This window comes from Melanostigma gelatinosum (genome assembly GCF_949748355.1).
Source record: "Melanostigma gelatinosum genome assembly, chromosome: 3".
Taxonomy (NCBI): domain Eukaryota; kingdom Metazoa; phylum Chordata; class Actinopteri; order Perciformes; family Zoarcidae; genus Melanostigma; species Melanostigma gelatinosum.
Window position 1 is genome coordinate 11,968,032 of NC_136636.1, and position 23,228 is coordinate 11,991,259.

At 42.6% G+C, this 23,228-nt stretch overlaps 3 protein-coding genes across 6 annotated transcripts; 1 reads left to right on the plus strand and 2 right to left on the minus strand.

Moving 5' to 3' along the window:
* Positions 1 to 11: 11 nt before the first annotated feature.
* On the minus strand, positions 12 to 5,637 carry dnajc14 (DnaJ (Hsp40) homolog, subfamily C, member 14). The gene is made up of 7 exons (XM_079266476.1): positions 5,564 to 5,637; positions 2,651 to 4,083; positions 2,433 to 2,539; positions 1,869 to 1,988; positions 1,592 to 1,752; positions 765 to 867; positions 12 to 396 (listed from the first exon to the last, which is right to left on the minus strand). Exons 2-7 carry the CDS (start codon positions 3,869 to 3,871, stop codon positions 60 to 62), a joined length of 2,049 nt encoding a protein of 682 aa, XP_079122602.1. The 5' UTR covers positions 3,872 to 4,083; positions 5,564 to 5,637; the 3' UTR covers positions 12 to 59.
* A 1,784-nt stretch (positions 5,638 to 7,421) lies between these two features.
* Positions 7,422 to 14,612, plus strand: nab2 (NGFI-A binding protein 2 (EGR1 binding protein 2)). Of its 3 annotated transcripts, none has more exons than XM_079266265.1 (8): positions 7,422 to 7,510; positions 7,719 to 7,816; positions 8,105 to 9,099; positions 9,174 to 9,307; positions 10,261 to 10,312; positions 10,449 to 10,563; positions 10,674 to 10,859; positions 13,164 to 14,612. In XM_079266265.1, the coding sequence occupies exons 3-8, from the start codon at positions 8,116 to 8,118 to the stop codon at positions 13,259 to 13,261; spliced, it is 1,569 nt and encodes a 522-aa protein (XP_079122391.1). In that variant the 5' UTR covers positions 7,422 to 7,510; positions 7,719 to 7,816; positions 8,105 to 8,115; the 3' UTR covers positions 13,262 to 14,612. The 3 variants fall into 3 exon arrangements, with proteins under 3 accessions (XP_079122391.1, XP_079122392.1, XP_079122393.1); XM_079266266.1 differs by having other exon boundaries at positions 8,105 to 9,027; XM_079266267.1 differs by lacking the exon at positions 13,164 to 14,612 and having other exon boundaries at positions 10,449 to 10,578; positions 10,674 to 10,808.
* A 1,553-nt stretch (positions 14,613 to 16,165) lies between these two features.
* Positions 16,166 to 23,107, minus strand: LOC306775796 (uncharacterized protein). 2 transcript variants are annotated; one of them, XM_079266307.1, is made up of 4 exons: positions 22,943 to 23,107; positions 18,028 to 18,156; positions 17,571 to 17,941; positions 16,166 to 17,446 (listed from the first exon to the last, which is right to left on the minus strand). In XM_079266307.1, the coding sequence occupies exons 2-4, from the start codon at positions 18,137 to 18,139 to the stop codon at positions 17,261 to 17,263; spliced, it is 669 nt and encodes a 222-aa protein (XP_079122433.1). In that variant the 5' UTR covers positions 18,140 to 18,156; positions 22,943 to 23,107; the 3' UTR covers positions 16,166 to 17,260. The 2 variants fall into 2 exon arrangements, with proteins under 2 accessions (XP_079122433.1, XP_079122434.1); XM_079266308.1 differs by lacking the exon at positions 22,943 to 23,107 and adding an exon at positions 22,265 to 22,376.
* Between the last annotated feature and the right edge of the window lie 121 nt (positions 23,108 to 23,228).

Below are 23,228 nucleotides of genomic sequence, written 5' to 3' on the forward strand. Positions count from 1 at the left end.
GTCTCTGTGTTGCCATGTTGATACACTGAGGGGAGGGGGGGGGGGGGGGTCGACAGACTTCACCTCTGGAAGGGTTTGCGGACCTTCTTCCTCCGTCTGGGGGGTTTGCCGCCTTCGGCCCAGGTCTCGCTGGACTCCGGCCGTTGAGCCCCCGGATTGAAGAAACCTGTCTGGGGAGGAGGAGGGGAGAAGGGGGGTGCTCCGGCTCCGGCTCCAGCTCCAGCTCCGGCTCCGGGTCCGGGTCCGGGTCCGGGTGGGTGATGAGGGGGTGGACCTGAGGAGAAGAAGCCCCCATTGGCAGCCATGTCGTTAGGAGGTCCTCCTTTGAAGATGCGGTTGAAGAAGTCTTGCAAATCTGCCGGGTTGGTCGGACTTGTGGCGTGCTCTGAGGGTGTCCTGAGAGGGAAAGTTGTCAAAAAAGAAATGGAAGTCTCACTTTCTACGTACATACAGTTACCTCCTTTTTGAAGAAAACACATTTTACAAAAGAGGAGACTGGTCAACTAGCCGTGTCAGATATCATATACTGAAACACTTTTCACAGCGCCACGTGTCTAAAATGAGGACTCTTTAGTATTTGCTTCATATTGTCAAAAACAAAAACTACGGCAGATGTTCCAGATATGTAAAATTCCCCAAAACTATCTGCCAAATTAGCTTATGAGGCAAAACATCGGCCTGAACGAGGAAGAGAAGGACAGAATAGTAAATGCTTTAGCACCATGGAGCTACGACGTACACTTGTTTCACTAGCAGGGACGTACCTGTGTCGTGTGGAGTTGCTGTTGTTTTTTGAACCAAAAGAGATGTGATAGGGCACTCGGTGCGTGTCAGGAGAAATGCCTATTCGCTGGCAACCTGCCCACTCTGAAACATGACATCGTCACAACAGGTCACATGACTGACAGGAAGAAGTGCAAATACTCTGAAACCGCCCTTTGAAGCTTTTCTTTACAGGGATACTTCACCCACAAAATCATCATTTTTATACCAATTACTCACCCCGTGTTACCTGGAATTCTCAAGAATCAAAAGACGGAAATTCTTGATGAATTGACGTCAAATGACCGATGTTTTTAAACTCTCACACAACTCATGCAGAATAATCCAAGTCTTATTTATCTAGTTGTGTGCTCACCGGTATTTACATTCAAACATTACTACTATCACAACACTTTTCATCCAGACTCGCACGGACAAATAGAGCACCTCTACAAGAGTGAGACCGTTTGTGACAAAGTGTTTTAAATAGTAACATTTTAGCAAAGATGCTTGTGTTTTGGAAGTAGCAAGTATACAACTGCATGAATGAGTCTTGGATTTTACGAGTTGTGTGAGAGTTTGTAAACAGATGTTTAGTGTAGTTTTGCTGTTTTTAAGCGTGGCCCCCTTTACTTCAATTCATCAAGACTAAAATAAAGTTTTCTGTAAGAACTCAAGGCAACAGAAGGTGATTTTGTGGGTTTAGTATTACTTTAACCTGCAAATACACAGACTGAATGGGGTGGTTGCTGATAATATATATGAGCTCGTGCAAACGACAGAATGTATTCGTTACTGATGAGGGGAGCAGATAAACCTTCATGCTCACCTGTAATATCGTACACCTTGCCATCCATACAGGCAAAGTATGTGATACGGAGGCCCAACATGCTGGACTCGGCCCACAGGTCCCCCTCCTCAGCACTGTGGCAACGGTTGCACTCGGCACAGAACCGGGCCTCTGCAGGTTCACGGTCCATCTCGAACCGCCTGCAAAGACGCGGGTAACGAATGAAACACGACGTGATTTAGTTGTGACTATTCCTGAATGTTAAAATCCTGTCTGAGGAAATACTTGACACCGATTCAGTTGATGAGCAACATACTTGTGTTTGCCTTCACACTTGGTACACATCATGGTGTTCATGGCTTCCTTCAGGTCATCCTGCAGTTTAGTGAGGAACTCATTCATGGACTTTGAGAGCTCGGTGGCTGCCATACGCTTCCTGTGAGGGAACGAAACAGACTGGTTTGTGACACATAAACATCACAGGCCTGAAGAGTCAAACTCACTCGAAGTCACTTAACGGGAACTAAAACAAATACACTCAGAAGAAAACACCGTACATCTGAAAACAATAAATAGTTCGAGTGAATCTCTATTAACTATTGCTACTTTTACACATGTTGAAATTGTAGGAAACTTGAATTTGGTACAAATGAGTCCACTGTGGAGCTAGTTCACTCTGCAGTGATTAACAAAAATATGAGAAAAATAAGAAGTTAGAATATTTATGTTACCAACTGCAGAAAAAACTAATTATTAGGTGTCAATGTAACTGGAAAAACAGATTTGAAAAGCTACTCCTGCTACTGAATAAATGTTTGTGAGGAGATTTGTTTTTCTTTTTCTTTTGAATTTATATGTTGGTTTTTTTCTGCGTACTCACAACTCATACTCTCGCCGTGTCTCTGGGTTACTGACGATATCCCAGGCAGCCCTCAGTACTTTAAACGCCTCTCCAGCTCGTGGGTGTTTATTCTTGTCTGGATGGACCTGAAGAAGAAAGAACAGGAGGTAAAGACTGTATGAGTTAAGGAGAAAAACACCTCTAATACATTCATCAGTCATTAATTCAGGCATCCAATAGAGGCACTTCACACGCACCTGGACAGCCAGCTGTCTGTAGGCCTTCTTCAGTTCAGCCTCAGTGGCGTTCACCTCCACACCGAGCACTGTAAAGGGGTCGAGCTCATCCTCTGGTACCTCAGCCAAGGCCAGCAGTCTCTCCAGCTCCTGGCCTGGCTGGCTTCTCCCTGCTCTGCCGGGTGAGTCGGGGGTGGGCAGTGGAACACGGCCACGCCTCCTGAACCTGCTTCGGACTCTCTCTAGCAGGGACTCCCCCCTCATCCAAAACCGTGACTCCTGAAAAGCTGTCCAGTAGCGTTTGGCCCTCTCTCCACCCAGACGAACCAACGCACTTTTTGCCCACAGGAAGCCGAGAATAACCAAAGCGCAGAAAAGTCTCAAACAAGATAAGGCAGCTGTTGTTACCCACTTTACTGACCGAACTATTTTATCCGCCATGTCTGTTGCTTTGCATTTAGTCCATTTCAGAATGCGACTAGCGTCCGCCTTCATTCCTCCTAAATCCGTGATCTTTACAAGGAGCTGCTGCCCAAAGTTGTACAGTTTCACCCCTCCAGTCTCCACACCGACTCCACAGTTGTGAGTTAATGTGACAATAATCTCAATCATCATGTGGACGCAGGAGATGCACCAGAAGCTCAGAGACTCTGAGAGCATCTCCTTGAACGCCAAGACGAGCTGGTTGCCTGTCCGCCTGCGGCCTCGGTTCTGCTGATTGTGGTGGTGGTTGCGTCTGCGGGTCTGCTTGTGCCGACCACCACTCGGCATTACATTGCCTTTTTGAATGGAGGAGAACGCACTTTGACCACCCTGGTCTGAAACTGATCCACCGATCCTCAATTTGCATCTCCGTCCAGGCCCCACGTTCCTCCAATCAGACTCCCCGTTCATGTGCTGCTCCTTTGCAGCTTCATCCTCTTCTTGATTTATAACATGTGGGTTCTCGTGGTCTGTGGTGTCGTCATGCTCAAACCCATCTGAAGCCTCCTCAGTATCCTCTTTGGCCTCTGTAGATCCACAACACTCTGCTTCACCAATTTCAGAGTCTTGTTGAGTGGCTGGATTTGGAGTCTCGTGAGATGTGAGATAGGCTTCTTTATCCTCCTGCTCACATTCGTCATCAGTCCGTTTGGCCTCCCACTGATTAAACTCAGCCACTGGGGTGGAATCGCCATCAGGGATCTCCTCGTCAGCATCTGTAACGCCGTCCATCTCCTTCTCAGCCGCTTCTCTCTCCATGTTCCTTCCAGCTGTTTGATTGAAGCACTGTGAAATCGGAGGCTCATGGAAGAAGATCTAGATCCATAATCTGTGGCAAAACTTTCCCCAGGCTCTCTTAAAAAGGTGAGACTGGGGGCTCCTGAGTGTCAATCTCAGGTCCACCATATCAGCAGCCGCATCCAGGTGTCAAAAGGTTTTCACACACCTCACATCATGCACCAGGTCGTTATCTGAAAAGCAACACGTAGAATTCAGTTTACACCCATGTAGTGAATAAGCATAATTAAATGAGGGATATGCTTCTATCAGTCGTCATTCCTATTACAATACAAGTTTTTACACCTTCCACAAACTGAACTGAAGGGCTGCCCGCTAAGATGATATAAATGTGTCAATCATCAGAGGCTTCGCTGCATTGTTACGTCCATGGTAGCTATTCCTTTAACATTGTTGATACTGGACATCCAATCTGATGTAACACTTTTTTTCAATTCAATATTCAAGAAACAATACTGTATTACAGTGCATTTTAATCTAGCAATATTAAATCACGTTACCACAGTAAAAGATGAAGCGGTTACTCGATCAACTGATTGGTTGAGAACAGATTCATAATTCAGATTTACTTATCAAACATTCATCAGTTCCAGCCTCTCAAATATGAGGATTTGCTGCTTTTCTCCACTTTAGTTAATTGTAAACTGAATATCTTTGGACTTGTACCTTTGGTCAAACAAGACAAGAACTGTGACAGGTACTTTCACTATATATATATATATATATTATGTAATAGACAAACAGTTGATAAACAATTGACAAATCGAGCATGTAAATAATAGTTCGTAGTTTTACCTTACACCTGCTGCTACCAGTACTATGATGACTTGAAGTTAAATGTTTTGCCACCCCAGAGTTCCCTGTATCTGCACGGTTTTGGAGAAGCTTTTCCTGAGTAAATATTAAACTAAGAACGAATGAGACGTGTAATTTATTAATGATTAACTTAATAAACATGTGATGTAGCTACATGACCTTATCCGTCCAGTCGTTGTAGAAGAAACGTAAACTAAGACCCTAAAACTTGCTTTACCACGAGCACGTGTGACAGTGCAACAGCGATTACGTTCACTCTACTAACGTTATGTTGTTTAACGTTAGTTGTTTGCTAATTCAGTTAGCCGAAGAGAAACACGGTTTTAAAAAATTAGCATGCATAAACATCTGACATTTTAGAACCGCTGAAAAGCGATAAACAGACATTACAAAGCGGTCAATCCCGTGTGGTGAACTGGCTAACCGACTGAAGTGATGTTAATTTAACTCTGACAGCATTACCAGTTATTTTCCAGGCAGTTGGTGTTAGCAGACAGCCAGAGTTAGCATGGAGCAGCCAGCGTGATGACGGACAGGCGCTATAGGGGCTAAAATTAGCTCCCTCTGGCTGGATAACCTGACAACATCTCGACTAACTAAGGTCTCAAACGAGGATTAAACGACAGCACAGCTGCAAACTGTTAACGTGTTTAGCTAGCAGACAGCAAAGCGAGTAGTTAACTGTTAGCTAATAACAGTAGCAAGCTGGGCTAGCTAATATCCCCTTCCTGAGGGGTTTCACGAGCTAAGACAGTTTTGTTTTGGTCACCGGACGAGCCCATCAAGAAGGCACATTACTTGCATTTTGCATTCAAACAAAGTAAATGTCGTATATACCTCTCAGATAATTGTGTAACCTTGTTTGTGAACAGACAGCCAAGTGCCCGTGTTGTTTTTTTAGCCACTTCTTCTTCTCCTGCTCCTTTTCCTACTTTCTTCCAGTTTCTTCTTCCTCCTCCTCCCCCCTGCTTCTTCTTCGTGGCTTTTGGACTGTCGGCGAATAACTCAGAAAACCTCTACTGCCACCTATTGATTTGTTGGTAATGCTGATAATAAAGACTCAACCATGACATTTAAAAACATAGATTTTCTTTTTGACACATCTAGTATTGTACTATCTTATTTCACTCCACCCATTCTGTAAAATAATATATACAGTTTAAAACAGCCCTCACCCTCTTAAAAATAGCAGGAAGCTTGAGTCCTACCCAGAGCATTATACACAACATTGCAAAAGCAAGGTCAAGGTCCCTTATTATTTCCAATTAAGGGAACTCTTAGTTCTACAAAACATATGTAAGTTGCATCTAAGACAATAGTGTGCTTCCAACTGGTTGAAGAAGGCCTTTGCTTGTTTTCACATAAGGCCCCCTAAGGTGCATGGTTAGGACCATTACAAATTGTTGGGAAATCCCTAGCTCAGTCCTGTTTCTTGCTCAGGAGTTTTCAAACCCTTCCTATAATCCAATAATTGGGGAGAAGGCATCAATTTATTACAACAGCATATCTCGACTGCCTTGTTCACCTGCTTTAGCAAATCTTCGCCATATCAACACCAACTGGTTTAGAACTCAGTGAGGCTTTTAACAAACCAAAAAATCAAAAAAAAAAAAAACAGTACACTGGTTTTAGTTTCTCTCCGATGTCCCTGTCAATTATAGGATTGATTGGAAATTGTTTGGATGTACACATACTTCCTCAACTCGATACATCTCCTTTAAAGGCAAAGATAATGGTAATTTCTCCAGTTCATGTATTTGACTTCCTGACATGAATCAATCAATCAAAAATTATTTTGTCAACAGACAAAAACACAATACATATGTAAGCAGTAAACCTCCTTATGTCTTAATAAAACACAAGTATTCAATGAACATATGGTCTATGTTTGTGTTTATGATGGTGGCTTTTACTGTTGTTTTTCAAACTGTAAACCTGGGAACCCTCAAACTACAAGTGAAAAATAGGTGCACAATAAATGTGATATGTGCAGTCACTCTCTGTGTGTGTGGTGTGGCATCTGAGGCAAATAACATGATTATAAAACAAAAGAGTAAAGAGCCCTGTGTTGTACATCCATGACAATATCATGTAGCAAATATATGAATTAACGGTGCACTGAGCTGTGAAGTATGTCCTTCTCCTTCAGGGATTGGCAGTGAAATGTATGGGGGAAATAAAACGTGCAGTGAAAGTATGTTTGCAGATGCTGATCTTGCATGGCCAGAAAGTTAGCGATATTCAACAACACATGATGTTCACTGATATTTTATGAACTTATTTTTGGTGAATTGGCTATTGGCTTTTCAGTCTGCGTTTCACCTGAACTCTCGACCACCCACCTCCTAAAAGCAAATCATTAAAACCCCACATCTGTCCCATGTGCTCAATGGTCTCTAAATAAGTCTGTAGTGTTGGTAGTGCTGACTCTGGCTGCTTCTTTAGGGGTCTTGCTCATGGCGAACCTCTGGGAACCCCCCACAGCTTCTGCATGAAAGACAAATCTTGAAGACGCAGAGGGTTAATTCCAAGCCCCCACCACCACCACCCACATCTCCAATTTGAAAGCCGCCTCTCTACCGGGAGAGGAAGGCTCTTTTTCGGTCAGATGGCGTGCTGCAGTCCGCCCCCGTCATTCTCCAGCCCACACAGACAGGGCAGCCAGCAACCAATACGCTGCGCCGGAGGAGGATTTCTGCCAGTGATTTCAGACGAGGTACGATACGCAAAGGGGATTTACTACGACAGTCTGAGCCGGGGAAGCTTTCAGCAATACGTAACTGGGTAAGAAACAAATATTATAACAACTGCGACGTGTGTTTGAGCAGGGTATTTTCTGCCAACATCTGGCTCAGGAATACTTGCCTCCAGTCGATGGTTTAGCTGTATGAGCTGGAGCCGATAATCCAAGTGTTTCTACTTTAGTGAAAGCTAAATGTAACGCGCTTTTGACTCATCGATCAGCCAAAATTATTTTTTATTTCTTTACCAGTTTCACTCCGGGAATACCGACCTGTGACATCGGTGATTGGGAGAGACGTTTTTCCGTAAAAACACTCTCTGCACATCCGTCTACCTGACCTGAAAAAGGTAAGAGATGTTTATATGTTTTCAACCATCAGTCATATGAGATCCGAAATAAAAAACTTTTTTGAAAATGTGAAAATAGTTTATAGAACATATGGGAGAAGCTATTCATGCATACACTTCCTGTATTCATCAATTTGTATTAATGCTTCATCAAGATAAAATAATTTGGTCCAGGTATACATACAGGTGCAGTCCAGATGGCAAAATCTTAATCTAAATAAATAACTTGTACAAGATTTCTCCACCTGCAGGTTCATGTCTTTCCTTTCTCCTGCCTAAACTTTCCAGAGCTGTGTGCCATGTCTCTGCCACGCACACTTGGGGAGTTGCAGCTCTATCGGGTGCTGCAGAGGGCCAACCTGCTGGCCTATTATGAAACCTTCATCCAGCAGGGTGGTGACGATGTGCAGCAGCTCTGTGAGGCAGCAGAGGAGGAGTTTCTGGAGATCATGGCACTTGTTGGCATGGCCACCAAGCCACTGCATGTGCGGAGGCTCCAGAAGGCTCTCCGAGACTGGGCGGCGAACCCTAACCTTTTCAGCCAGCCCGTCTCCAACGTTCCTCTCGGGGGCATCCCGCTGTTCAAAGTGGACGGGACGGGCAATGGCGGATTAGCAGGCGGACCCAGGAAGTCAGTGAGCAACGGGCAGCCGGGGTCACCGTGTGAAAGGGAAGATCGGGCGTGTCTTACTCCAATGCACAGTGGAAGTCCAAGAAGCCCTTGCTCCCAGGCGTCCCCACAGCCGCCAGACACACACCACAGGGAAAAACTATCTCCTATGGACCCACACTGGCTCAGCCCAGAGCCTGATGGGAACTGCACTTTTGCATCTGCATCTGGACTAGAGGAAGAGCCGCCCAGCCCGCCTCTGCTGTCAACGTGTCCTCCCGGTCCCTCCACATCACCTAGCCCCTCCGCTTCATTTGGGCCGTCGGCTCTCTCAGCCTGGCCCGGAGGACAGCTGGATGGGGAGACAGCGAGGGCCGTGGTGGAGAGTGTGGATAGGCTCCTCAGGACCCTGCCCAGGTCAGATCCTGCAGAGGTGAAGACTCTGCTTCGGATGAACAAGAAGATGGCAAAGACTGTGGGACACATCTTCAAAATGGGGTCCCAAGATGTGAACAAAGAAGAAGAGATCCGGAAGTACAGTCTCATTTACGGACGCTTTGACTCCAAGAGGAGAGAGGGAAAGCAGCTCACGCATCATGAGGTAAAAGTGCCAAAGACAAGAACAAAGAATCCAGAAGGCAGCTTTAATCATAAATATACATTTCAAACAAAAGTATGTGATTTTTCTATTGTCTGCATATTTTCACAGTGTCCGCCCCTTCTTCACTCAGTGCTTTTCCTCCTCAGTTGATCATCAATGAAGCTGCAGCCCAGTTCTGTATGCGCGACAATGCCCTTTTGTTGAGACGGGTGGAGCTCTTTTCTTTGGCTCGGCAGGTGGCGAGAAAATGTGCCTACACCTCCACACTGAAGCATGCAAGGTAGGGGCGCTGCCTTTAAAGCCGAGAGATCTGTTCACCAGCAACCAGTGACCAACACACCTCACACCTGCTGTGTCTTGTTTGCTCCTCTATCTCGAGAACAGAAATCAGCAAGAGACTCAGGAATACAGTTTTGATTTAAGTCTGCACCCTCCGCAGCGACATGGCAATTCTTAAAATACTAGGGAGAGTAGCATCTTGTTCGGCAACATTTGAAATAAATGAAATCATATCATAGCTGAAGAAAGAACTGATGAGTCATCTTTCCACCAGTGCATTCGTTTTCTCAATGGGAACTAAACTCCAACCTCTGTAGTGTTAGTATGAGCTAACTTTAGAGCCACACAGGAATACATACACCTACTTAAATAATCTTTAGGAAACTTTCACAGTTTTTCATCAATCCCCCATCATGAATTAATTCCAGAAAGTAACAACAAAGCGCCCGTGAAATTATTGTCATACATTTGATTTAATAAGTGTTTCAAAAGCCCTGGTTTAGCAGTGTCATAATTCAAGATATTGTTTATTTTTTTCATATTTCCTCGTCAAATGATTAAGACCAAATACACGAATGCTAAGACAGAAATCTGCCTCGTGAAGCATCCAAAATATATATTTGCATGTTAATAATTCTGATAAATACACAGTTTATATACTTATGTTCGAGAGAATTTCACAAGTTCAATACAAGTTGTGTTCAGGGTGACTTCTTTTCTCTTGCTGCATCTTGTACAAAACCTTGCTTGAAATCAAGGTCCATTACTGGCTTTTCTTCATTAGCCTTCAACCTCCATTTGCTGATGAAGACATTGCAGTCGAACGCTTTGCAAAAACAAGAACTCTGAAGAAGTGGACCTTGAGTCAAGATTTATTTTTGTCACATAACTTGTTCCCGAGGTCAAAAAAACCAATCTTCATGTTCAGTTGGCTCAACTGTTTTCTTCCTGCAGGACAAATGCAGATGAGAACAGTGTAGTGTCCCAGAAGAGAGCGAGACATGAGGTGAGTCAACAACATTCAGTGTAACTGCTTATAATTGAATGTGTGATTCTAACGTGTAAACGTAGCCAAAGTTCAGGTCACTTGTCAGTAATTTGAAGTGGGTCATTGGCGCTACATTGACGGTGATGTGCTTTAGGGAATCGTGCCTGAGAGTGTGTCGTTGCTTCTTGGAGTTGAGGGCTCGGAGGGCTTGACCCAGAGGGCAGATGATGACAGCTTATCTACAGAAAGCCTCGACAGCGTGTCCCATGGTAAAGACTTCTGATGTAGGCTATGTCGTAAAATATTTTTTTTTTTGTCTGAGCTGTAAACTGGTCTTCAGTCAAATGTAATTTACACCCAAATCTGTCTGTCCCGTTAGACATCGGCTCACAGTGCAACCAGTCTCCATCCCCCCGTCCCAACACCGACACGTCCAACCCTGCCAACTGGAGTCGCCATCTCATACAGCAAACGCTGATGGATGAAGGGCTGCGATTGGCTCGGATGGTGTCACATGATCGAGCTGGCAAGATCAGCCTAGGGTCAGAAAGAACACACTCTACAGGTGACTTTTTCAATTATGACTTAACAATCGTATGTCTTCAATGACGGACACAGAATAAAAGGTTATTTTGCAATATTTGTCCAACTTTGTTCAGATTAAAGTTTGACGTTTTGGTGAATACGCTTCTTTGATCATAACTATTACTTATATTTGAACAATAGATATAAGGCTACTGCTAGTTAGCTTAGCATAACATAAAGACCTCTGTCCAAAGGTAACAAAATCCACTTATCAGCTCCTGTATAACTCACATATTGACACGCTATATCATGTTTGTTTATGTGCTGAATTATTTCTTGGCTAGAAGCAGTTTTAAGAGATTAAAGAAACAAGGTATAATGTGTTAAATCGTGATCTTTCGAGGTCGATTTTGTTACCCTCAGACAGAGCCAGGTCAGCTGTTTCCCCCTGTTTCCAATCTTTATGCTAAACTAAGCTAAGCGTCTGCCGGCGTCCGCTTCATATTTAACGTACAGATATTACGAGAGCGGTGTCAATCTTCTCATCTAACATCTGCAAGAAAGTAATTAAGCTTATTTCCCAAAATATCAAACTATTTCTTAAAGTTGGAATCTGAGACTCCCTAACCTTTCCCAATGAATATTTTATAGCTCTACAGCTTGAACTGTAGTGAGTCACAATCTCTCTGAGGTGACGCCTCCCACCATGCACAGCTGAACTTCACCAGACTGTAAATTAGAGAGGATAGAAGTTAGAAGGGGAAACAGAAGGCGTTGTAGAGAGATATATAGAGAGGGAAAGAGCGAGAGGAGGGGGTGTTACACTGTTATAGCACTTCTTTAATACCCTGTTACTGCAGCGTTTCACTGATGCATCACAGCTTCTCACAAGCAAGAAAAAAAAGCAAGCGATCTGAGCAAGTTAGTCGTTCTGGGCTGTGATAGCCAGTCGAAGAGATGAAGCGAGGAGAAGAAAGCCAGCAAAGACTTGAGGGGGCGGGGAGGGAGAGGTGGGGGGGGGGGGGTAGGAAGTACTCTGTGGGCCCCCCCCCCCCCCCGGCAGCGACTGACGTCAGAATGTGTTAGGTGCGTGGGCTGAAGGGCGGGATGGATGGGCGTGGGGGCGAAGGAGTGGGAGGTAATTGGAGGGGCGTTGCATTGACTCACCAAGCGACAGTGTACAAAAATAAAAACTGTGGGCAGGGAAATGGCAGTCTTTTTTATACTTCTTCTCCCTCTACCAAAAGGACTGTGAAAACAACAAAACAATGACATATGTTTCATCTCTGACGTCGATCTCCCTCACTTTGTCTTGGTTTTTATCTCTCACTCGTCCACATTTCCTCATTCCTCGTTAATCAGAACTATTTCTCACTTCCTGTCAACGTCACTGTTTTCTGCCACAACTTGTTCTCCGTCATATCGTCAGGATATCCTTTCTCATCATTTAACCATTTAAATCACATGCATTTTTTTCCATGGTTGCTGCTGCATATGTGCTATTAAATGTATTCATTTAATATTAACATGTGCTATTTTGTGTGATCACAAATTACATTCCTCATACGTTATTATATTACTGCTTGCTGTTAAAGCACATGTACACATGGAGGTTTCTTAATGAGCAAATAAAGAAATGAATAGTCAATAAATCAATAATCATTGACTTGTGAAATACTTTAAGTGCTATTTACATGTACTACTTCTCTTGCAAGCTAATTATGCACATCAGAGGTAATTGTTTTAAGATGAATACACAATGAACACCAACTTCTGTTTGATTTATTTACTCCTCTTGTTCATTTGATTTGTTGACTGCATCACTGCCTTATCACCAGCCCAAGACGAATCAAACTCGTGATACTGGAGACTCTTTGTTAGTCAGCTTGGGTTGGTCATATGAACCACAATGACTTCACTGAACGTGGGAGAGTTTCTCGCTGAATTCCCCAACTTGTTGTTCAAAGGTCTTAAAACACTGGTTGCACCTTGATTACTGTGCCTCTTCACTTATATGTATCCTGTACACCAGTGTAATAAAAACTGTCAGTGCTGTTCATCTTGCATTCACAGAGTTTAACAAAAATGTTTGATGCAAAAACTCATGAAGCTAGACATATTTTATTCTTCTTTGATTTTCCAGTTGATTGACCCAGCACACAGTAGCTGTTACAGACAAAGTAGATCCATTCATGACCTTAATGCCACCTGCTTCCGGCTGGAATCGCTTTTAGAGCTCTTCATATACTTTCCATTGGTTCTCTTAACTAGGATTTGTTCTTTAAGTGACTCCAAATTAAATTTTCGTGTCAGGTCTCATTGTAAACTTTACCTCTCTCCACAGACCAGGACAGTAAAATGGAGAGGCGGAGCTTGATAACAGCATGCAGGAGCAGCAGCCCTTGCATCACCAAAGACGACTCTAATCACCGGGGGAAATGAAAACGCTCATCTTTTGTCCTCAGTCCTGCCACTGAACTCCACTCAGAGTCTGCTATACTGGCTGCTATTGACGCCGACATCTGATGAGGAGAAGCCTCTTTTCCATCAATACAGTGATTATCCAAATTTAGCAGCCACTGATCTCATAAACCTGCAGTGACTCCTAAACACTGACATTAGAAATGTTCTCTTTGGACTTTACATTCAGTAAATGTTTGAGGGTAGACACTTTTTGTTAATTTTCTTTTTAAATATATGGACTAGATATCCTACAGAATGTAGCTGATAGTGGAATAATGTACTGATTTTATCAGGAAAAGATAAAAAAGTTTATTTATAGTTCCTTGTGTTGACAGGGCCACCTGTTTCAGATGCGCTCGACACAGCAGGGGGCACTGCAACTTAAAAATTGACAACTTACTCCAGTGACATACTGTAGTTATGTCAAGGAAACTTGGTTTCATTGGAAGACTTTTATGTACGTTTTCAGCAACTCACAATCTAAAAAACGCAGTGCTGAGGGTTATGAGATATAAAGCTGCGGGTCTTCATCATCATCTCCCTCACATCTTTCTGTATTATGAAGCAGCTGAAATACTGTTTTGTAAGAGACGATACTTTAGGCTTTTCATGATCTTTAATTATGTGAAAATGTACTCAGTACACCTAAATCTAAACTGGGTGGCATGAGATAAGAACACTGATGCTGTTTGATTTCCAGTCGACAGTTAAACTCTCAGTTGCGTCTGTCTGCACATCAGGCTTCAGTGTCAGCTCCAGGGTCTTGCTCCAGGGCCCGTCAGCAGGGAGGATGCTTGCTGTCATCTTTACTTTAATGTTGCTCCCAAAAGATGCCACTGTAAAGCCTGTGAGGAGACTGCATTCAAAGCCAATATTTACCACAGCATTTTCAGAAAATGTGGTGATTCTTGTAGATTTGTTATGCGATTTTATGTAGGTGTAGCGGAAACATATGGCAGTGTGTTGTTGGGATGATTTCTGTGGTCTAAGATATTATTAACCATATGTCAGTTTCCCTCTTTTGTGCTTTAGGACTTTTCGTAAATTAGGGTGACTCATTTTTCATAATTAAGCTTTAGACATAAAAAAAACACACGCAGAGGTTTACAAAAATAAATCTCGTGGTGCTTGACTCTTGATACAGCAGCTCCTGCAAGATCCATCCGCCTATTTGTCCCTGTTTAAAATTGTTCCAATGTATTCAGACTTCATGTAACGACATGGCTTGTGTTGATAATGGCTAAAAAAGGATTTGTGTATACTGTACACTTAATCACAGTGTGTCAGTGAGGCAGCCTGCTGTGCATCAGTTACACCTGCCTGTCTCATTAGTAACCTCCTCCGTTTATTATGTTGCAAAACAGATAATTTATTTTGTTACATTTCAATAAATGTTATTTTAATGCTTAAAGTGTGTTGCATTGTTTTCCACAAAGAATCATTTTGTTTCTTGGCAGTTCCGATGTGTGGAAGACGCTGCAGGAACTGCGTCACATAGGCAGCAACACCTCGTCTGGTTTGTTGCACTCACGCTCCGCACTGATCAGCCTCGAAGCCGGCATGACTCACCTGTACCAGCGGTCATTGGCGCTCACACACACCCACACACACCCTTCCTCACTTGATTTGCAGACGGACAAGTTACAATAAAAACATCAAACAACCTCAAGCTGTTGTATGATGTCAAAACCACAAATGTTCACTGTTTTACTTTATGTGTGACACAAAATCAAATGTTATAGTTCAGCTTTGAATATCAGTGTCGATTGATTGGTCGGTCCATCCACCATTTTGGTCCAGACTAAAATAACTCAACAATTCTTTGATGGATTGCCATCAAATTGTGTAATTATTCATGATCCTCATAGGATGAATCCTACTGAGTCCAGTGATACACTTTTTGTCTTGCGCCACCATGAGGACAACATTTTAGTTTTTTATTGAAATATCTCAACAACTAGAGGAAGGAGTGAAGATAGGTGGAGGTATTCTTGGTCTCCAGAGGGTGATCAGCGCCACCATCAGGTCAGAATTTTAGTTTCTAACATTTCGGTTTATGGCCAAAGTCCTGCTGATATATCACCATCAGCTTCAGTTAAACGATGTGTTTATTTCTAATCAGCAACTGTTATAAGCTAACCCGCTAAACGAGTAAACATTAACATGCTAGCAGAAAGCACTGCTGGCTTTACTGTAGAGAGTCATATTCAGTTTCCCCTCCCCCGTAACAGGACCAATTTAATCTGGTCAGATGTTCAAAGTGATGTTTATATGAAAAGTTCTCTTTACCTTTGATGACACAAGAGCATATTATCCATGTTGGTTTTCTTTACTGTAATTGTGAGAGCAATAGTCAATGTGGCAGCAGATGAAGGGTGCTGCCATCGTCAATCCGCTGTCAGCACCACTAATAGGGAGCTAAATATTTGAGTCCATTCTATTTTGAGCCCATGTTTTCCTCAGTAACACAGAGCTGAGCAGCACACAGCTGATCAGTTAAATGCCTGACAGCAGACATATAAAAAGCACCAGGAAGACTGTTAATGAAATTAGGAAGTCTCTGCATATCTGCATTCAAATGTTGAATTCTTTTTAGGATAATCCAGATGAGCATGTCTCCAGTGCATGCAAATGTTTATCAGGATATTTCCCAAAGCTAAGGGTGTCTGCGGAGTCCGTTTGGAGGGGAAATATGCCCATTTTCAAAATTCCTACAAGTTATTCCTGTGGCCTAAGACAGTCCAAAAAATATTGGTAAACATGAACAACTCTCTCCCAAAACCAAAAAGTAGAGCGAAATAAAAATGTTAAAATGTGCTTCTAAAACCAAGGCAAACAAAGTTACAGTTACATAAATGACATTGTATACTGAACCCATTTAATAACCCACCACTTGTGCTATAAATCGATGGTGACAACACATGGAAAGTTAGCTATTTCAGTTTGAATAATTAGCTTATAATTATCTGTTCAAACAGTTACTGAAGATCATAAACACAACATTGTGTCTCACTGTCCATAACTGTCATTGTTGGCCATCTTATTAACTAATCAATAACGCACAATAAGAAAAACATTGACTTTGCTGCCCAAAATATTTTTTTTTTGGTCTAGGAACTACAATCAGGGTTTCAGATTGAAAGGTAGAATAGTCGGCCAACTAATCCACAAATTAGAACATTTTAATTTATTTCATATTTGATTCCTCTGTAGATGCTTTTTATATTGTTAGTTACAAGCAATCTTCAAACACATGTATTATTCCCATATTGTCTGTTGTCTAGGAATTATAATTCACCAACGTTTAAAAAGTATGTTCGCAGGTTTTCATTTCATATCTTGGGCTACATTAAAACAACTGGGGAGGAACAAAGCCACATGAAGTATGTGAAATAGGACGCCTTTAAATGATGGATGAATGATACGAACTCAGGCAATACGTAGTGGTTGCAAGTTGAAACTATAACTGAGTGGAGAATGACAATAATTCATGCTATCGTAGGCGTTCTCTCTGTGAGCTACATGTAATAAATGAAGTAGCTGAAACAGCTAGCTCAGGGAAAAGAATATCTGGTCATGCAGATGGTTATGGTTTAATTTGCGTTCCTGGATTGGGTTAGGTTCATTTTACTTTCTACGGAATAAATAGTTCTTATAAAAACTGATACAGCAGGGTGTGTGGATGGATATGTCAAACCCTGGACAAATAAAATCATGGCTAGATATAGTAAAGTAGCTGTATGCATGTCCTTTTTTTATTTGGGTGAACTGAGCCTTTATGAATAAAATATCTCAATACTTTCACAAGTTTTCCACTCTTCCTTTCCCATCTCAGAGAAAGAAACGGATGCCAGCATCAGACTCTGCACAATTCACGGAGCAAATGGCTAAACCATTTGATGAGCAGGTACATTTCCAATGCTGTATCATATGAAGACACAACTCAAATGTCAGGAGGTGAAGAATGATCAGCTTAGTTTAGGTGACGTGGGTGTAAAGATGGCGTAGGAACTCTCCCCCGGTGGCTGTGTCTCCGGGGAAAACCGCCTGGCAGAACTCACAAACGTGAGAGTGCAGCACCACGTCTGACATCAGTAACCCGTCAGATGCACTCAGCAAGTCTCTAGGCAGGGAGGGACTGTCTCTCGCAGGCATCGCAGGCATCTGACACAAACAGAGAGGACAAGACATTGAGTTTTTTTGAGGAAGAATATGGTAGAAATCCAAGGACAGATTTGAGATCCCCTCGCCACCGCAGCTGGGACTTTCGTCCATTTAAGACACCTACCCCCACTGTGTGCTTTGTCCTGTCTCTACTGTGACGATCTGCTCGCCCCGGATGATTTGAGACACTGGAAGAGGCTCCTTGCCACATGGTGAAGTCACGGCGTAACAGGGGTGTAACCATTTCCTCCAACGTCCTGTCTTCCTTTCCCTGACGAGGCACATCCACACAGAGCTTAGTCATGTCTTCAGCGAGGAGATCAGAAAATGTCCCCACGTTTGGAGAGAGCCGATCGACGCCACGCTGCGCTGCAGGGTTGCGTGCCGTGGCTGTCAGCGGGTGAGGCCTTTCATGGAGGAATACAGGGATTTCTTGGGTACACTGGGTGGGGATGGACATCATATCACTCAGCTCTCCATTAGGAACAGTGGCACCTGCAGACAGAGAGTTGTAGGTGTGTTAAGTAAGTCACGGCTGACTTGTTTATGAACATTGGAATTACAAATGTTTTTATGTGGACCTTGCTGTTTCTGCAGAGCGGTCGTGAGTTGATGTAGCAGAGCTGCCTGTTTCAGGCAAAGTGACCTCAGACGAAGAAACTGCTGGTACAGTTCACCGTACGCTTCCTCCATCGCACCAGCTCAGGGATCTGCAGCCAGTAAATAGGGGAAATTTTATTTAAATAATACACTCACTCAGTATACAGATTGGTGGCATGCGAGGAACAAGACTAAGAGTCTACAGCTAATCTGCAGCTCTGCTGACTCAGGTACAGTGGAGCTTTGAGCTAAATATAGCGTCAGAATGCCAACATACTCAATATGACCATGCTAGGGATATATTTTCCAGATTCACCATCTTAATAAGCACTTTTCACAGAAGCCATTTTGTTTTGACATGTCGTAATTAAACACAGATGTAATTAATAACATTAATTATGGCCCTGTTCCATGTAGGTGGGCCAGGGCCCTGGTACTGTGCATGCCGGCTCACTGGAATGACTGTGACACACTAAATAGAATGGGACCATAATTAATTTGATCAATATATCATTATCACATTATATGTGAAGTATTACTTTATCCAGCTTACACACAAAGCCATAGACATGCTTTTGAATTTGTCATGAATTCACACACACACACACACACACACACACACACACACACACACACACACACACACACACACACACACACACACACACACACACACACACACACACACACACACACACACACACACTGCACCTTAATCACTTGATTTTGTGATTATTTGATTTATTCAGTCAACAGCTAAGTCGGTAGAGCGGCTCGTCCTTTTTTCACAAAGTTGCCGTTTTGATCCTCAGCGCCTACTGTCCGCATGTTAACGTGTCCTTAAGTTAGACACTGAACCCCAAGTTGCTCCCCGGGCACTGAACAGCAGCCCACCGCTCCTGCAGTGCGTAGGATTGGTTAACCGAAGAGCATACATTTCATGTTTGTACCTGTATGTATGTGATGATTCTAACAAAGGTTACATTTTTGTTACGTTTTATTTCCTGACAGGACTACGGGAATTGCTTTTTCAATTCTGCGGGAGAAATGCTGAAGCCTTTATTTATTGAGTTATTGGTTGGACTATAACTGGCCTATCATTGAGTCAGAAATACTGGAATCAGCTTTTAAACTATCAACCATGTGTTTTTATTGTAGAACCCACAAATTGAATAAATACATATCCATGTATAGGTTATACATGGATATGTATGAGTGTCCCTGCTGGTAGGAATGTTGGAAACAAAAAACATGATAATTGATTGAATAATAACATAAAATATCGGCATAAAAGTGTTTTTACTAAAAAAAAGAAGCAGTGTGTGCAGTTTGATTCTGAATTATATGTATTCTTATTTACAATAGCAACCGGGACTCCTCTAACTTCCCATGAGGCCTATTAAAACCCCAATGCCATGGTCCTGGTTTCTTTTTTTCTGGCTCTGTGTGATGAAGTGAATTTAAACATAAAATGCACTGTCTTAATTACCCCTTATAAGCTCATCTGTCGTTGCTCCAAGAATTCAGGACTCCTCGTCATTTCTTACAGCTGTGTTCAGCCTCCTCCATCTCCAACAAGCTGTCTGCTTTCTGTTGGCGTCACCGTGGTGACGCCAACTCGAACTGCGAGAAACCTGGGTGTGACCCTGGACGACCAACTGTCGTTCTCAGCAAGCATTGCATCGGTTACACGCTCCTACAGATTCCTGCTCTACAACATCAGGAGGATTCGCCCCTTCCTCACTGATGAGATGGTGCAGGACCACTGCAACTCACTACTTGCCGGAGCCCCGGCGTCGGCCATCAGACCTCTGGAGCTTGTCCAGAAAGCTGCAGCTCGCCTGGTGTTCAATCGCCCCAAGTTCTCCCACACTTGCCTTCTCCGTTCTCTACACTGGCTACCTGTAAGAGCTCGCATCCAGTTTAAGACTGCTAGCCTGCAGGGCAGGGAAAGGAACAGCTCCTTCCTATCTCCAGGCCATGGTCAATCCCTACACCCCCGCCCGACCTCTTCGCTCTGCTGCCTCGGGGCGACCGGTTGCCCCGTCGCTCAGAGGTCCCTGCGGCTGATCGACCCGGTCGCTGCTGTTTTCTGTCCTGGCCCCTCAGTGGTGGAATGAACTCCCCACTGACGTCAGGAAGGCAGAGTCGCTGCCCATCTTTCATCAGGCTGAAGACTCACCTCTTCAAGAAGGCCTACTCTTAGCCTTCCGCTTAGCACTTACTTAGCATCTATTGTATTCATACTAGCTTATTGCACTTGTCGTTTTCACATTAGTTTGTGGCACTTATTGCATTCGTTTGTTTCTGCACTGTACGTTGGCGCTGGTTTATGCTCTTAGATGCTTGTTTGAGGAAAGGACATGCACTTATTACTTCTGGTGACCAGTTGTTCTCTCGAAAACCGATGTTGAATCCACTCATTGTAAGTCGCTTTGGATAAAAGCGTCTGCTAAATGACTGTAATGTAATGTAATGTAATGCTATTGACAAGGAATCAAGACAGTCTCAGTATGCAGACTCAAAGCATGTCTACGGAGCGCCACAACATCTCTTTTGTGACGGTGAAACACGTTCTCCAGGTGAGGCCACAGTGACTGTATGATAACTCGGTTGGTCCCTCGTGGTTAACATTTTCCAACACCAGCTCAATGGAATGTGTTAGAAAATGTTAACCATGAGGAAGTGGCTCTTGCAAACAGGGAAGTGAAACCCCTTTACAATACAAACGAACCTCGCCATCACTAAAGTTAGACTGTTAAATGTATGTATTATTTAGCATAGACTCAATAGAGGAAACGTCAGGCTCTTTTTTTGTGTTAGTTGGTTCTGGTGAAGCAAAATGATTTTGACTTTTGGGTAGTTTAATCTCTACCAATGCAGCATATTGGATGATGTCATTATACTGTAGGCTCTGTAAACACAATCTTAGTTTGTTGTCATATAAGTAAAGAGTAAAAGTGTAAAGTTACATGCATTGGAAATACTCAAGTAAAAAGTAAGTAAAATATTGTTAAAATCATGCTTACGTACGCATTACTTGAGTAAATGTTAATATGTTATATTTTAAAACATGTATGTATGTGTTCCAGTGTTGTTCATCATAAGTTTGCCAGAAAGTCAAACATATCTCTCTTTGACACAAAGTTACAAAGATGAGAGGAGAAGAACACATGAAAGTGAGTTGACTCCGTCCAGAACTAAATTAGTCTTGTTGTTGTTGAAGGTTGCCTTTCTCCCTTTTTACTAGGCAGTGATTTAGTGTCTGCTTAATCATTAACTTCAGTCTAATGTTTCAGTTTATTTGATACATTATTAATTAAGGTGTATAAATAACACCAGCTTGTTTGTTTTGGTCGTTTTATGGGTTGATAGGATTTTTGTTCTCCCTGGGATGTTGGCTCTGTTAAGATGTAGGAAGAAAGGTACGATGTTTGTGCAGTAAATAACATTTTATCGTATTTGGTGCACTCATTGTTACAGATGGGTGCCCATTGATTGAGATGTCAGAAGTAATTTAGAGATCTTGTATTCATGGCATGTTCACTATTCTGTGTGGTGTGGATGCTTGCTTGGTTTAGCCAATACTTACGTACCTGGGCAGGTGGATTTCAGTTAGATGAGGCTGAGAAGGTAAAATCTAATTCACTGGAGTGCAGGGGGTTGGACATGGCAGCTTTCTTTAGTTTAGTATAGCCTTTAGTTTAAATTTGTTTTATTAAAATTCCCTGATTTAATTTTTTCACCTTTCTTTCAGTAAGCATTTGTTTTTAATTGCAACTTTTAGCCTATGTTGGACATATGTTGTTTCTATTTGCAGCAATGGTTTTTATATTCATATTCAACACACAGATTGTCTCCATCATCTCTGCCCTGAGAGATCTGCCTGACAAGCAGCTTCTTCTCAAGTCGTGCCTCACAGAGTGGCCGGTATGGAAATGTCTCTTTTGTTTCCTTCCTTTTTTCCAACTCTCATGGGAGTGTTGCAGTTCCTTCGCTTATTGTTTGTTGATATATTTTTGATACACAATCAGCTTCAAACGAGTAACTTTCTAGCCTCTATCCGACCTTACATGAATCATAGTGTCTCTGTAAAGTGGAAATGAAAAGTCACACTTCTAACTTGTTTGCTCAGTTTCTCTGGAAACTCAAACCGAAATTCATTTTGCCTTCTGCTTTTTTTTTCCAGCTGTAAATCATACATATAAAGTCACTTACCCTATAAGACATCGATCATTCCCAACAGGAAGTGAATACGGAGTTACTGACGATGAGGATAAACCTTCCTCTGACCGATCAAGGTCCGCGTTCTACTCCGATGACGTTAACTTTCAACTCAAAACACGAGTTCATCCGAGTCAAACACAAGCAAACCTGCCAAAACAATACTTCCTGTTTGACTGCCTTCAAAATAAAAGGCACAAACTTTCATTGACGGGCACCAAAATTGTCAATACAACTGCACCCTTCAGAAAGAGTCTGTTTCATATAATAATGTGCATTTTGTATATTTTATTTTAACAGTTCACTTTTATTTTCTGCAAATTTAATTTTCCTTTACTGAATTTTTACCTTTTGTTTTAAATCCCCCCAAAAATCTAAACTGTAGAATGTAAACTCCCCCCAGGTCTATAAACCCCCCAAAATTACCTGTGGTCTCCACAATGGTTGGTATGGTCATTAGTCATTCATTTTGCATTATGTTTGGTTATGCCAAAGTATTTAAAAAATGAAAATAAATAATTTGATCTGATGATGGCACTGTATATGGAAAGTTATGTTCCAGATTTCATGGAAATCCATGAAAGTAGTTGTTGAGATAATTCACTCAGAGCCACTGTTAAGTAAGCTCTTCATGAAATGGACTGTAGTCATGTTTGGTCTTTGGGTACTCACGGTGCATGTTTGGCATTTCAGGTGTTCAGTCATGTGTTGACTGTAGCTGATATTGATTTAAAAATAGACCAACATTAAGTCAGCAGAGTCCTGTGGGTGACAGACTGCCTTCAGTACCATTCATCCACTTCGGAGGAGGAGCAGTTTCTTTGCCCTCAATGGCAACTCCTGACAGCTGAGCTCACAGCAGCACCTTGTGATCTGATGAGGGGTGCTGGCTCCCTTTACTTCAAACTGGTTATGTAACTCCATGTGAGGTATGGGCAGCCTTCATCGCTCTGATACT